Below are 14,238 nucleotides of genomic sequence, written 5' to 3'. Positions count from 1 at the left end.
CCTTTCACAATTGTATATCCAGCCTGATATCAGCTATTTAAATGTATGCATAAGAATAATGGAAGAAATACATCCAGGTATACTTGTATAATTATAGGTTGTTATATGTACTAGTAGTCCAAGTGCTGCCCTAGCTGGTTTGGCTCAGTGGTATGTACCTGGCCTGCCAGAGGACCCGTGAGAGGGTGCGGTGGCTGAGCACAGCGGATGGAGCTGGTCGGCCTTCGGACTGAAGGGTGCCGGGTTCGATTCCAGTCAAGGGCACGTACCTTAGCTGCAGGCTCCTTCCCAGCCCGGGCCCAGGTGGGTGTTCATGCAGGAGGCAACCAATTGATGTGCTTCTCTCACGTTGATATTTCTCTCTGTTTTTCCCTTTCTTTTCCACTCTCTCTAAAAATAAATGGAAAAATAGCCTCAGGTGAGGATTATACTCCAACTGCCATAAGCCTTATCAGCTGGTGTAAGTGAATGAAGCAATGTTGACAAACACAATCAAAGGCCTGATTTCTTTACAGGGCCCCCTGGCCCCTTGGCAATGATCTCCTGCCTCAGGTGCTTCTGAGAGTTCCCAGAGGGGTGTTTTTTTTTCCAGTTGCTCTCAAACCAGCCTGTAAGCTCTGCCCCACAATGTCCCCTCCATTTCCAACCCCCCTTGCTAGTGTCTGCCAACTCCTAGCTACTTGGGAGCCAATGTCCTGCCAAGGCTGATCTCTCCCGAAATGGCTGCCAAAGCCAAAGTCAGTGAGGGGCTGGTTCCGTGCAGAGGTGGGAGAGTGCCCCTCCCACAGCCTCGCTCCTCTGGCCCTGGCGCCACTCCTCCCCTGGACTCTCAGCACCTGGCTCCTCGCCTTTCTGCAGAGGCTCACTCCCTGCTCGAAGCCTTTGTCCTGCACGAAGTCTCCCACCTAGAAGCTTTAGACATTGCCATCATACTAATGACCTTTTATTTTTAAAAAGAAAAGTTATAACAAAAATATATACATCATCCACATATCCACATTACATTTCTTTTTCCTCTAGAAACTTTAATTGCAAAAATGGCTGGAACATAAATGGACACAAAGGACCACAGTGACTTGCAGAAAGCAGATGAGAGGAACCGACCAGCTGGTTTTTATTCTATAATCAGGTATGCGTTGAGAGCTTTGGCCCGCACATTCTTCATCTCCTCCAGCACTTTTTCTCCTGTCTTCTCTGTTGGTTGTGCCTGGTCTCTCACCTCTCTAAATATCAAAGAACCAGACAAGGATACATCAGGGCACTCACAGAACACCCGAGCCACCCACCAATGCCTCAGTGAAGGTTTAAGGAATTGATATATATATAGAATATGTATATATAGAATATATATATAGGATATATTGTTACAGAAGACCAGAAAAAAACCAAGCCATGCTTAGAGAAAGGGAGTTACATTTTATTAAGGGCAGGGCCAGAGAAAAATGTGCCTTTCAAATTCTGGGCTCCCCCACATGGAGGAAACCTTTTCTATTTATACTTTTCCTAGCTCTTTTGTCTCCCAAATTTGGAATGAGACTTCCGGGCCTTCTGGGAAAGAAGGCCCCTTCTGGGAAGGGGCCCTGAGACCATATCTCAAGGCCTGGCCTGGTGTCAGCACTGACAACTCTGTCTGGGGCATAGTCCACGGCCTCTCTGGAATGGGAGTAGTCTTATTTTCCTTATTATTTAAGCAAGCAAGCATTTACAGAAGCCAAAATAGCAGGGTTAAAATGTCAAACAGCAGTTTTTATATAAGATGGTTGCTTCAATATATATGTATATATATATTTTAGTATATATATATGTATGTATATATATATGATATTAGTGGTAATTTAGTTGCTAGTGAAAACACTTGGCTCTGAGCTGGCTCTGATCTCACTGCACCATTTCTTAGCATGGCCAAGTTGCCTAAATGCTCAGTCTCCCTTTTAGATGTGGAAACAGTGGGATCCCCATCTCCCAGTACTATTGCCAAGTGGAGAGAGAAATGATTCACAGACATCCTAGCACAATGTCTTCTGAATGCTCAGTTGGCTAGTTGAGTCTTCATGTTTGTAAATAAAGTTGACACACAGTATCTCTGACTCTGATGAAGATTCCAGAAAGTGGGGTGAGGGGTTGGGGTCTAGAGCGAGGGTTAAGCACCTGGATGAGTAGTGGCTGACTGGAGCCCAGAACTTCGCTGGGTGTGGCAAGGAGTTGCTGGGTAGAACTTTCCCAGTATCTGGGAGGAAAGGATGAGTGCATTTGGTTCAAAGGACAGATATCTAAAGAGTGAACTCAGCCATATGATCTGCCTCGACAGAATACATTAGAAAATCAAGTGATTCTGAAACATTTTCTAAAGAGGGTGAAATGCAAAGTTCTGCAAATGCCTGGTAGTTTTGCAAAACCAGAAATATCTGAAAATGGAGAATTAAAATGTTCCCTAATACATATACTTAAAAATTAATTGGCACCATTTTATGGGATCATTTAAAAATATATAGGTCATGTCTCCCTTTAAAGATATCGGTCATTAGTATTGAATGAAGTTAGTCTTGCAGTTTCCTCGACATTTTACATGACTCCCTTGGTGGGTATTGAGAGAGTGGAGGTCACCAGGAGGGTAGCAAAGGAACTGTCGGTTAATCACAGCCATCGAGGGAGAGCAGATGGTTCTCTGCATTCATGAAAATAGTATTTGCCAGAAACCAAATAGACAGCAGTCTTCCCGAGGGAATCAAACACTGCTGGCATGTTCCTTTTGTTCTGTCCCTGCCTGTCCACGCTCTGGCTGTGTGTGTGCCTGACAGCGAGGCTGAGGCTGAAGGAGTGAGGAGAAGGAACAAGAAGGACAGAGAAGACAAAACTGAGCATCAGATAGTGATAGAGCTAAAGAGAATTTCTGAACCAAAAGAACTTTTGAAAACCATCTATGGGATAGTACCTGTTGGAATACTAGTCAGCCAATAAAATGATAATTATGTTGACAATTTCAACACATGAAAAAATGTACAAAATCAATTTAAACTGCAAAATATTTGAATTCAAAATGCATGGCTATGTTTATTGAAATGTATTTTGACAAAATTAGAAACTAATTTGGTGTGCAAAATATGTTTAGTTTATTTTGTTTGGTAAAGTAGCTAAAATACATTTAAAAAGGAAAAAAAGATATACCACTTTGGGTGGGTATCTAAAGTAATAACTCCTATTTCATTTAATAATAATTTGATAATCCAGAGGCATTAAACATTAGCTTTGCAGGATGAAAAACCAAGTTAAAGAGCAAGTAAGCAGAGAGGTACTGGATATCCCTCACTCACAGGACAAGCTATTCTATGTTGAGAGGTAATTTTTGAAATAGAAAAAAGTTTTAATTTAAAATTCCTAGTCAACTGTTTGGAACCTGAAACAAAATGTAGTGCAAAGGACATCTATTTGCTGAGGTGTGGGAGGTTTCATGTGCTATATAGTGCAACATGTTATTTTACTGGTAATTAATTGATCAAAATAGAGCCCACTGAAATTCTATTTAAAATTTTTATTTCCTAAATTTCCTTTTAGCGGACACTCCCAAACTATTTTCTGAGAAGAGCTTGTTTCTTTCTTTTAAACCTTTATTGTTGTAAGTCTTACTTATGTCCTCCTATTTCCTCCATTGACCCCTTCTAGACTGTCCCTGCTCCCCACCCCAGCCCTTCTCCCCCCTATTGTCTGTGTCCATGGGTTATGCATATATGCATACAATTTCTTTGGTTGATCTCCCACCCACCCACCCACCCTCCCCCACCTTCCCTCTGAGATTCAACAATATGTTCCATGCTTCTATGTCTCTGGATCTATTTTGTTCATTGGATTTCACACATGAATGAGATCATTTGATACTTGTCTTTCTCTGACTGGCTTATCTTGCTTAGCACAGTATTCTCCATGTTGTCTCAAAGAGTAAGAGATCCTTTTCTTATGGCTGGACTTTTTTTTTTTTTTTTTTTTTTGTCTAAGAAGCTCTTTCACCATTTATTTTGAATGATAACTCTGCTGGATATAGTAATCTTTGTTTCAAATCCTTGATTTCATTACCTTGAATACTTCATGCCATTCCATTCTGGCCTGTAGTGTCTGATGAGAAATCAGCTGACAGCCTTATGGGAGCTCCTTTGTAGGTAACAAATTGCTTCTCTTGCTGCCTTTAAGATTCTCTCTTTGTCTTTAATTTTTGGCATTTTAATTATGATGTGTCTGGGCATGGACCTGTTTGGGTTATTCTTGCTTGGGACTCTCTGTGCCTCCTGGACTTGTGTGCTTTTTCCTTCACAGGTTATAGAAGTTTTCTGCCATTATTTCTTCAAACATGTTCCCTATCTCTTCTCCTTCTGGCACTCCTATTATGCGAATATTGTTACATTTCATGTTGTCCCACCGCTTTCTTAAGCTGTCCTCCTGTTTTTTAATTGTTTTTTCTTTTTGGTTCTCTGAGTGTGTGATTTATTTCTACCCTGTTTACTAACTCACTGATATGAAGTTACTAAATCTTTACTCATGCTGTTGAGCATTTTTGCCATCATTATTCTAAATTATATATGATAAATTTCTTATCTTCATTTCATTTATCTCTTCTTCTGGAGAATTATCTTGTTCTTTCATTTGGAGCTTTTTTTTCTTCCCCTTTTTGGCTGCCTATTTGGTTTTGTGTCAATGTGTTAGTTAGATCTTCTATGACTCCCAATCTCTAGTGCAGGACAATGTCAGACGCTGTTTCTGACTGGCCCTGAGTACCCTGTTTGGAGGTATCAGCAATCCACAGATTGTGGCTCCCTCTGCTGGAGCTGGGTGCCTTTGGAAAGGAACAAGATGTGCACCAGGGTCTGGTGAAGAGCTTGTTTCTGTAGGTCTCTGAAACCATCACAAAGACACTGAAGGAAACCTACACTACTCTAAGACATGGGCATTCCTTTAAACAAAGGCAGGGCCTCTAGCCCTGGCTGGTTTTGTGAAGTGGTTAGAGTATCGGCCAGTGCACCCAAGGGTCTCAGATTTGATTCCTGGTCAAGGTAATATACTTAGGTTGCAGGTTTGAATCCTGTCCCCGTTTGGGGTGTGTGCAGGAGGCATCTGATCAATGTATCTCTTTCACATCAATGTTTTCCTCTCTCTCTCTCATTATCCCTCTCCCTCCCTGCCTTCCACTCTCTCTCTAAAAACATCCCAAACACATTTAGAAGATGAACTGAGAAATTTACAACACATATAAGAAAAGGCAATTATCCTTAATATATTGAGGGACTCTTATAAATAAACTAGAGGCCCGATGCGCGAAGATTTGTGCAAGAATGGGCCTTCCTTTCCCTGGCTGCCGGCACCGCCTTCGCTAGGGCTGGAGCTGCCTTTCTACCTTCCCATGCTGCCCAGAGGCCCAGAGTGGCTGGGGTGGTGCAGAATACTTGCACCAGTGCCATGGCGATGACGCAAGTGTCCCGCCCTGCACCTGGCCGCAGTGCCTTTGTATGCAAAATAACCCGCCATCTTTGTTGGGTTAATTTGCATACTCACTCCTGATTGGCTGGTGGGTGTTGCAAAGGTACGGTCAATGTGTAACTTACTCTTTTATTAGTGTAGGTAAGAAAAAGATAACCATTTCCTATAAAACAGGCAAAATAAGCCCCTCATAAAAAAAGAAAAATAGTTGATAAGCTAAGGAAAATTTTAATATTTTTTGAAAACAAAAGAAGTTAAAACAAGAAGATGGACATTTTAAAATCTATCATATTGGTAAAGAATTAAAAACATTATAATATATTGTTGAGGGCATTTGAATGTGGGCAGTCCTGACCTCTGCTGATAGGAGGTACACTGATGCACTTTATGGGCGGCAATTAAACAATATGTATTAAAACTTTACAATGCACATTGTTATAGCATTTATATTCTGGGAATTTATCCTACGGAAACACTGATAAGTTTGCAAGAAATTATGGCACAAGGATGTTTACTGAAGCACTACTGGTAACAGCTAAACATTGAAAAGAATTTACATGATCATCATAAGAGGGTTGGTTAACTAAATTATGGTACATCTACCAGTGAAATATAATGATGTATGTTTGTATTTATAAATATATGCTTATGATATACTAGTGGCCCTGTGCATGGATTCGTGTACATTGAAAGGACATTAATTAGAAGAAATATTTTAATATTGCTCTTTCTCTATAATAGAAGTGTCATAGATGAAAGAAAGTAAAATGTATATGAAAATAATATATAAACCGATTAATAAATAAATAATAATATCAATAATATGTGAGTGTGAGGCAGTCTACGTTTCTGTTGTGCCAATAGTTGGTCTTCAGATACATTCTGTTGACGCTGCCACTTTCTTTCAGCTTCAGAATGTCAACAAAAACAACCAAATTCATGATCGCCAATGACAGATCAAACCACATGTGGCCCTAATCGGTTTGGCTCAGAGGATAGAGCATTGGCCTGCGGACTGAACGGTCCCAGGTTTGATTCTGGTCAAAGGCATGTATCTTGGTTGCGGGCACATCCACAGTAGTGGGTGTGCAGGAGGCAGCTGGTCGATGCTTCTCTCTCATCGATGTTTCTAACTCTCTATCTCTTTCCCTTCCTCTCTGTAAAAAAATCAATAAAATATATTAAAACAAACAAACAAAAAAACCCACATGTGTGTGATTGGTGCCAGCGAGAGCTTTATATGTATCATGCATGCGCGAATCAACGTTTATTTTTAAATTGCCAGTGTGCGTCAATGTACCGGCTGGTCAGTTGGTCACTTAGCCTTTTATATATATAGATTGCTAAATAAAAGTGTAGCCCAGCAGCGTGGCTCAGTGGTTATGCTTCGACCCAGGAACCAGGAGGTCGCAATTTGATTCCCGGTCAGGGCACATGCCTGGGTTGTGGGCTCAATTCCCAGTGTGGGGCATGCAAGAGATAGCCAATCAATGATTCTCTGTCATCATTGATGTTTCTATTTCTCTCTCCCTCTCCCTTCCTCTCTGAAATCAATAAGAAAATATTTTTTATAAAGTGTAAAAGACCAAATAATATGCCCTAATTGGTTTCACTCAGTAGATAGAGCACTGACCTGGGGACTGAAAGGTCCCAGGTTTGATTCTAGTCAAGGGCACATGCCTGGGTTGTGGGCTCGATTCCCAGTGTGGGGCATGCTGGAGACAGCCAACCAATGATTCTCTCTCATCATTGATGTTTCTATCTCTCTCTTCCTCTCTGAAATATATATATTAAAAAGACAAAGTAAGCCGAAACCGGTTTGGCTCAGTGGTAGAGCGTCAGCCTGCGAACTGAAAGGTCCCAGGTTCGATTCCGGGCAAGGGCATGTACCTTGGTTGCGGGCATGTCCCCAGTAGGGGGTGTGCAGGAGGCAGCTGATCGATGTTTCTCTCTCATCGATGTTTCTGGCTCTCTATCCCTCTCCCTTCCTCTCTGTAAAAAATCAATAAAATATATTAAAAAAAAAAGACAAAGTAATATGAATAATATGATTGAATTTTGGTAAAACATATGTACATTTATTTACTTAAATAAATAAATATTTGGAGGACCATACATCAAAATGTATAAGTTACTGCTTCTAGGTGGTAGGGTTATGTTTTTATTTTATTCTTTATATATTTTTTTAGTTTTTTAAAAATATGTTTTATTGATTTCAGATAAAGGAAGGGAAATGGAGAGAGAGTTAGAAACATCAATGATGACAAAGACTTATTGATCAGCTACCTCCTGCACACCCCCTACTAGGGATTGAGCTTGAAACCCGGGCATGTGCCCTGACCAAGAATCAAACCATGACCTCCTGGTTCATGGGTTGACCCTCAACCACTGAGCCACACAAGCCAGGCAGTTTTTGATTGTTTTTGATTATTTTTAATAATAAAAAGCATTTTTTTAAATAAAAAGAATTTTTAAAAGTATACCTGGAATTTCAAACTTATGAACCACATGAACATGTGGTTATGTCCATTATAAAAATACTAGAGGCCTGTTGCATGAAGAGATTCGTGCCATAGGCCTTCCTTCCCTTGGCTTCCAGCACCAGTTTTCCTCCGGCACCTGGGACCCAGGCCTGCACTCTGGCCGGAGTCTGCCGTCTTTGTCTTTGCTGCACATTCTGGAGTCTGCCATCTTCGTTTTCACTGTGGCCAGAGTGCCACTCCTGTAGATCCCTTTGCCCCCGCCCTCCTTCTCATAGCAGGCGTCCTGCCCCACCCGGCCACTCCACGCCTGGAGCAGTTGGGCGGCCGCCATCTTTCTCCTTCTAATTTGCATATTCCCTCCTGATTGGCTGGTGGGTGTAGCGGAGTGATGGTTAATTTGCATGTTTCTCTTTTATTAATGTAGATTAATCAATACCAGTTTCTTTAAGGATGATGATGTTTGCTTAGCTGGCTGGCCCCTGATGTAGAGGCAAAGGGAGACATCAACATCTGCCAAGCATCTGGTTCACATCTAGCAACTAGCTCGGTGTCTTCACATTTGAGTCTTATTTAATCCTCACAACTGCCTGGGAGAGTTTGTGTTCTGCATGTTACAAATGAGGAAACTGAGACCCAGTTACTAAAGGTAAGTAACCCTGGCTGGTGATCTCACATGTCATAAATGGTGGAGTTGGGACTCATAGGTCTCATTTGCCTCCAGAGCCTGGAATGAAACTCCTTTCATATGGGATGAAACTCCTTCACTATCAATAAGAAACAAACATATCTCTGAGATTAAATGATAAGCAAATGGAAAAATTGGATTCGGTTTTTAAAGGTGTATTTGCTAACAGCATTTAAAGGAATGCAGTGTGCCTAAAATAAAATGCACATCTAATTATCAAACGCATAGGAAACCTCTCTCTCTTAAAACCCGAGATATGTGGATTCAGACAACATGACAAGTTCTGTGGTTCATGTCGGGCAAATTTTATCCAAGGCCACCTCTTAGTAGGCATAAAAGCATCCACTTACTTCTCCTTTTTGGTGTCCCTGTGGTCCAACATAGGGAATTCCACTTCGATCATTTCTGGAGTCAACATAATTTCCATATTCTGTTCACAGAGCTCACTGAAAAGGAATAATAAAAATGTTTAGCTGGAACAGTTTTTTCTTCCCAAAATAAAATAGAGAAATACTGAATCATTTAAGAGTTATGCAACTCTTGTGGTCTTCAATGTTATTCTACCTACTTGTGTTGAGTCCGTGTTAAGAGAAGCAGAGGGCTGATAAATTGCTTTCTACCAGTGAACAACAGTAGGAGTCATTATTTATTACCAGAGAATAAAAAGCAATTTTTAAAACAGGATTACAGAATTCATGTTCTTTTCAAGTGTACATGGAACATTTATCAATATTGACCATATCCTGGCCTATAAGGAAAGCCTGAATGAGTTCCAGAGATTGAAATCATTCAGAGTACAATCTCTGCCCACAATGGAATTTGAATAGAATTCAACTGCAAAGAAGATAACTAAAAAATATCCATAACTGTTTGAAAAATTAAACAATATGTTTGTAAACAATCTATGGGTGAAAGAAGAAATTAAAGGGAAAGAGGCTAGTTTTATCTTTGGTCTGCTATCCCTTAGACTGGGAGTCAGCATGCTTTTTCTGTAAAGGGTTTGCAGGTCACACAGTCTCTTGTGTAATTATTCAACTCTGCTTTTTGTAGCATGAAAGGAATTAGAAAATACTCAAATAAATGGGTGTGGTTATGTCACAGTTAAACTTTATTCACAAAACCAGGGGGCAGGCCAGATTTGGCTGTAGGCCAGTTTGCTGGTCCCGGGGCTAGAGCTTTGCTGCTTGCTGGTTACAGCTGGGTCACTGCACAGATCAGCTACAGCAGAGGAGGGTGAGGGAGTGTGGAGGAGGCACACTCACTCCTTGAAGGGTTCTGACCTCAGAAGTAGAAAAGCTCACGTCTGCTCACAGTTCTTTGGCAAGGGCTTAGTCAAATGGATGATTTAACTGCAGGGGAGGCTGGGAAATATGGCCCCTAGTTTTAACAACTCTGTTACTTTAGAAGAAGAGAATGGATTGCTTGATAGCATCCGTCTCCACCACATTTGGTTAAAGAGAAATGCTCCCAAGATCACCAAAGGCAACAAAGGCCTCAAAGTTTGGAACCACAAACAGGAACCCTATTCAGCAGTGAGACATGACTAGAGGTGGGCCTAGCAAGTTTCTGTTAAGAAAAGTACCTGTTAAAGCTGCAAAAGTTGTTCCAGTCCCATAAGGTTGAGAGCTAACGATTACTAAGCAGCTGTTATATGCAAATCACTATACTGGTGGCTTTGCAAATATGACCTTCCCATTAGCAGTTTCCTCACCTCTAAGGCAGGGATGATAACAAGAGCTGATCCTGGGGATTAAATGAGGCCAAGCACTGCACCTGATCCACACTGACAGCTCAGCAAATATGAGTTACTATAGTTACCATCCTCATCATTAGCATCATCCTCTCCTTCAACTGACAACCCGCTATGACAACCCACTATTATTCCCATTTCAAAGGTGAGGAAACTGAGTCACAATAGTCTTCACATCAGCGGTGAATGAAGGAGGGGTTAGCTATGTTTTGGTTTGCTGAGTGCTCCCCAATGGCCCTGCCAGACAGGACTTGTTCCGCTGAACCTCAAGCAAGTGTGCACCAGTGGGCCCTGGTGGCAGCAGCCGGGCAGGAATGCCCCCAGATATGTCTCAGATACTGGGCATTTCACTAATTGATTATTTACGTATAAAAATGCTTAAGTGGGCACAGTGATAGGAGATTCAAGGACATGTTTCCACTGGCTGTTGGATGCTCATCAGTAAAATTAAATGTATGTGCCTTGGTTTCGGGCCTATGTTTTTTTAATCCCTCTCCAAGTCCTACCTGTCTTTCAAGTACTGACCCAAGTCCGCATGACCACTGAAGTCTTCCAACCCACTCGCACTGCCTCTGCTCTCCCCTCCCTTGAGCTCCCAGACACCTAAAGATCAGCACATTTGAGACCTAGAGACTGTGAATCCCCTGCAAGGAATTTAGCATCTTATCTACTTAGGGGTTTGGCTGGCTGTGAGCCTGGTCTCATTTGGGTTGCAAGCTCAGGCCCTGTATGCTCTTCTGAAATCTCTCACAGCATCCAGCATAACTGTGGAAAACAGACTACATTAGAGACAAAGGTGAAGACTGTACCGTTCGACTGTATCCAATCTGTCTTCTTCTGGTAAGGCACTGAGAATCGCAGGGACATCTGTAGGAAGCATAACTGAACTGAGCGAGTCGCAGCTGTGGGAGAATCACACGAGCAGTCAAAGATAAACCATCACATTAGCAGTCTTGGGGTCTTTGCATAATTTTCTAAAGCACTTTTGTTGTACCCCCACGGAGGCCTTGACCATTCTGTCCTCCTTTGCTCCTGAAATCCCACTTACGTTTTCCTATGGGCAACGGCTGGGGGTGTGACAGGTCCCAGTCAAATCTAAGAATATGTTGCCAAATAAGACATTTCCCAGGGTTCAGAAACATAGATTTTTTTTTGTGTGTGTATAAGAAAGAAGGGAAAGTAAGAAAAATTCATATGTTCTGCTTAGCATTATAAAGAGAAACAAAGGATGGATAAGTTAGAAGACCAAGCTGGTTACCACAAAGGCTGGGAGGGGCCAGGAGGGTGTGACATTGCTCCGTATGCCTTTCCTGTACTTTTGAATTTGGAAAGCACATCAATGCTCTACATATAAAAAAAAATAACATTAAATCTACAAGAAAGGAAAGAAAAAACCCTAAACGGAAAGCAAACTGAAACAAATAATGTTTCACATGAATTCCATAATCACACTGGAGGAAAGAAGAGAAAGAGAGGGAGGAAGAGAAAGAGAAAGGGGGAAAAAAGGGAAGGGAGGAAGGAAGGTGGGAAGGAGAAGTAATCCAAGCAATTTATAAATATCATACTTGACTATATGCTTCCTGCTTTGAATGTGATGGGGGTAGGGGAAAACTATAAATCAATCTAAACTCTATTGTGCTTGCTTATTAAAGTGGTTATAGGTGCAGTAATTCTGAGATGAGTTTAGATGTGCTATAACACTGAGTGAGTAAATGTGTTAGGAGCCAGGATTCTCACAGGGAGAGAAGGAACATACAAATACAAGTGGGGGAAGGAAGCAATACTCTACAGATAGAGAATTTGTATAAGCACTGGTGTGAATTCATGATTTCTGATATATATATATACATATATATATATGTATATATATATGTATATATATATACTGTATATGTACGTGTTTATGTGCACATGTATACGTACACATGTACACACCATGTGTGTGTGCATGTGTTTTGGTATGTACATGTATATATGCATGTGTGTGTGTGTGTGTGTATTCCCTATATACACACCCTGGCTTATCTGCTGAAGAGGCCAAGAAAGAAGCCCCCCAGGGGCAATGTGTACATGGAGCGCCCGATATTGGCTTTCATGTCATTTATCACTGAAAGGAACCCAGGGAGTGGCTTACTGCCTGACCGTGGCAGAGTGCAGGTTCTAGCTGACAGCGCACTGGGGCCTCCCAGGGGCAGTCAGGGCGTCCTGTCCGGAAGAGGCCTAGTAGCTGCAAGCCGTGACTATCTCCAAAGCAGGCAGGGCTGGGAAGATGGAATGGCAGCCACCACGTGCTTTCCCTGATTATCCGATTTTAAAGTTTTGAGACTATGTTCCTCTTACTTGTTTTTTGTGAATCCTCACCTGAGGATATTTTTTTCCATTGCTTTTCAGAGAGAATGGAAAGGAGGGAGGGAGAGAGAAACATCAATGGGAGAGAGACACATTAACTGGCTGCCTTCCATTCTCGGCCTGGATTGAACCCGCAACCCAGGTACGTGCCCTTGATAGGGAATAAAACCCGTGACCCTTCAGTGCCCAGGTTGGTACTCTGACCATTGAGAGCACCAGCCAGGGCCCCTCTTACTTCTGTATGTTAATATGTTCTTCTGAAACGGAAGTAATGGCAACAACAGAGGGTGGGTGTTTTGCTCTGCTCTGTTTCTTTGAATGCCTTACTTGGCAAAGTAAACACTGACAATGCTAAAGCAGTCCCCAAATTCCTCTGGCCATTTCACTCACCTATAAAACCCAGAAGTCTGGGCACTAGACTAGATAACTCATTCAGTTGCTGTCGACTCTCAGATTTTATGTAAGTCCTAGAGATTCAACAAATTCTCTCAAAATTTACTAAAGAGTAAAGAAACCAAGTTGAGCTGTTTTGATTATTCTGAATACCAAAATGACTTGGAATAAACACTAACTATATCACACGGTTTAACAACAAATAGGTAACAACAAATAGGGGAAAAAGATAAAAGGGAAACACCTCATAAGTAATAGGTAATTTATTCAAGCAAAATGATTGCAAAGTTGAAGTATCATTAATGGATTTGTAGGAATATAAAAAGAAATGCCTTTATTTTATAACTCCTATTAGAAATAAAAAAAAACACACACAAAAAAACTCCATGATCTAGAATCTTATATCATGAAAATCCAGGATAAGGAAATAGAAACCTCTTTTGATTTTATAATGTTAGCAATTATGGTTTATTTGGAAACAAACTGGCCCAACAGAGCACTCAGACCCAGAAGCTGAAAGTAACAACTCATGGTCAGGGACTTTTCTTTAATTCACGTAGAATTCATGTTTAATTCATGGTTAATTCAAGCCCCAGGTAACTGCATTCTGACTGCTTTTTGAAAGAACAGTCTCGGGAGACTTTCCCCTCTTAATTCTGGAGACCTGTGCGTGGGGCCAGTTGGTGGGCACAGGCAGTCTCTAACTCTCACCATTTCTCATCTTGCTTAGTCTCCTGACAGTACCCCACACCCAGCTATATTTATGGATTGTATGGGTCAAGTTTGAAGTGTCCTCACCCCACAGCAAAATGAGGCGGTCAGGTGGTGGCAGACTGTTGCCATCTGGTGGCAACAGGGGGATTGCAAGCTGTAGTGGGTGGGAATGGAAGGGAGAAGAGAGGAAGTTATTAAAGATGGTGCTAATGCTTCACATCATCATTTTACTTTAATCTGAACAACAGCGGGGTGAGGATGCCCTCACCATTACTGTTTCACAGGCTGGGAAACTGTTGCGCAAAGGGCTTCAGTAACAAGTAATGCGCCCAAGGACATAGAGCTGGTGACAGCTAGCAAGTAATGGAGGCAGGTCTCTCAGACGCCAGCACATTGTTCTC

General features: G+C 41.6%; 1 protein-coding gene across 1 annotated transcript in view; it reads right to left on the bottom strand.

Annotated features, from left to right (window-relative positions):
* Positions 1-1,013: 1,013 nt before the first annotated feature.
* CFAP221 (cilia and flagella associated protein 221) overlaps positions 1,014-14,238 on the bottom strand; it is a 132,556-nt gene continuing 119,331 nt past the window's right edge. Inside the window, exons 22-24 of the mRNA XM_080667894.1 lie at positions 11,191-11,283; positions 8,982-9,077; positions 1,014-1,223 (exon numbers count right to left, since the gene is read on the bottom strand). Of these exons, the coding sequence (XP_080524020.1) occupies positions 1,115-1,223; positions 8,982-9,077; positions 11,191-11,283 (298 nt within the window). The 3' untranslated portion in view covers positions 1,014-1,114. The remainder of the gene's footprint in view (positions 1,224-8,981; positions 9,078-11,190; positions 11,284-14,238) is intronic.

Source organism: Plecotus auritus (genome assembly GCF_963455305.1).
Source record: "Plecotus auritus genome assembly, chromosome: 5".
Classification (NCBI taxonomy): domain Eukaryota; kingdom Metazoa; phylum Chordata; class Mammalia; order Chiroptera; family Vespertilionidae; genus Plecotus; species Plecotus auritus.
This window is presented reverse-complemented; position numbering and strand designations above follow the sequence as displayed.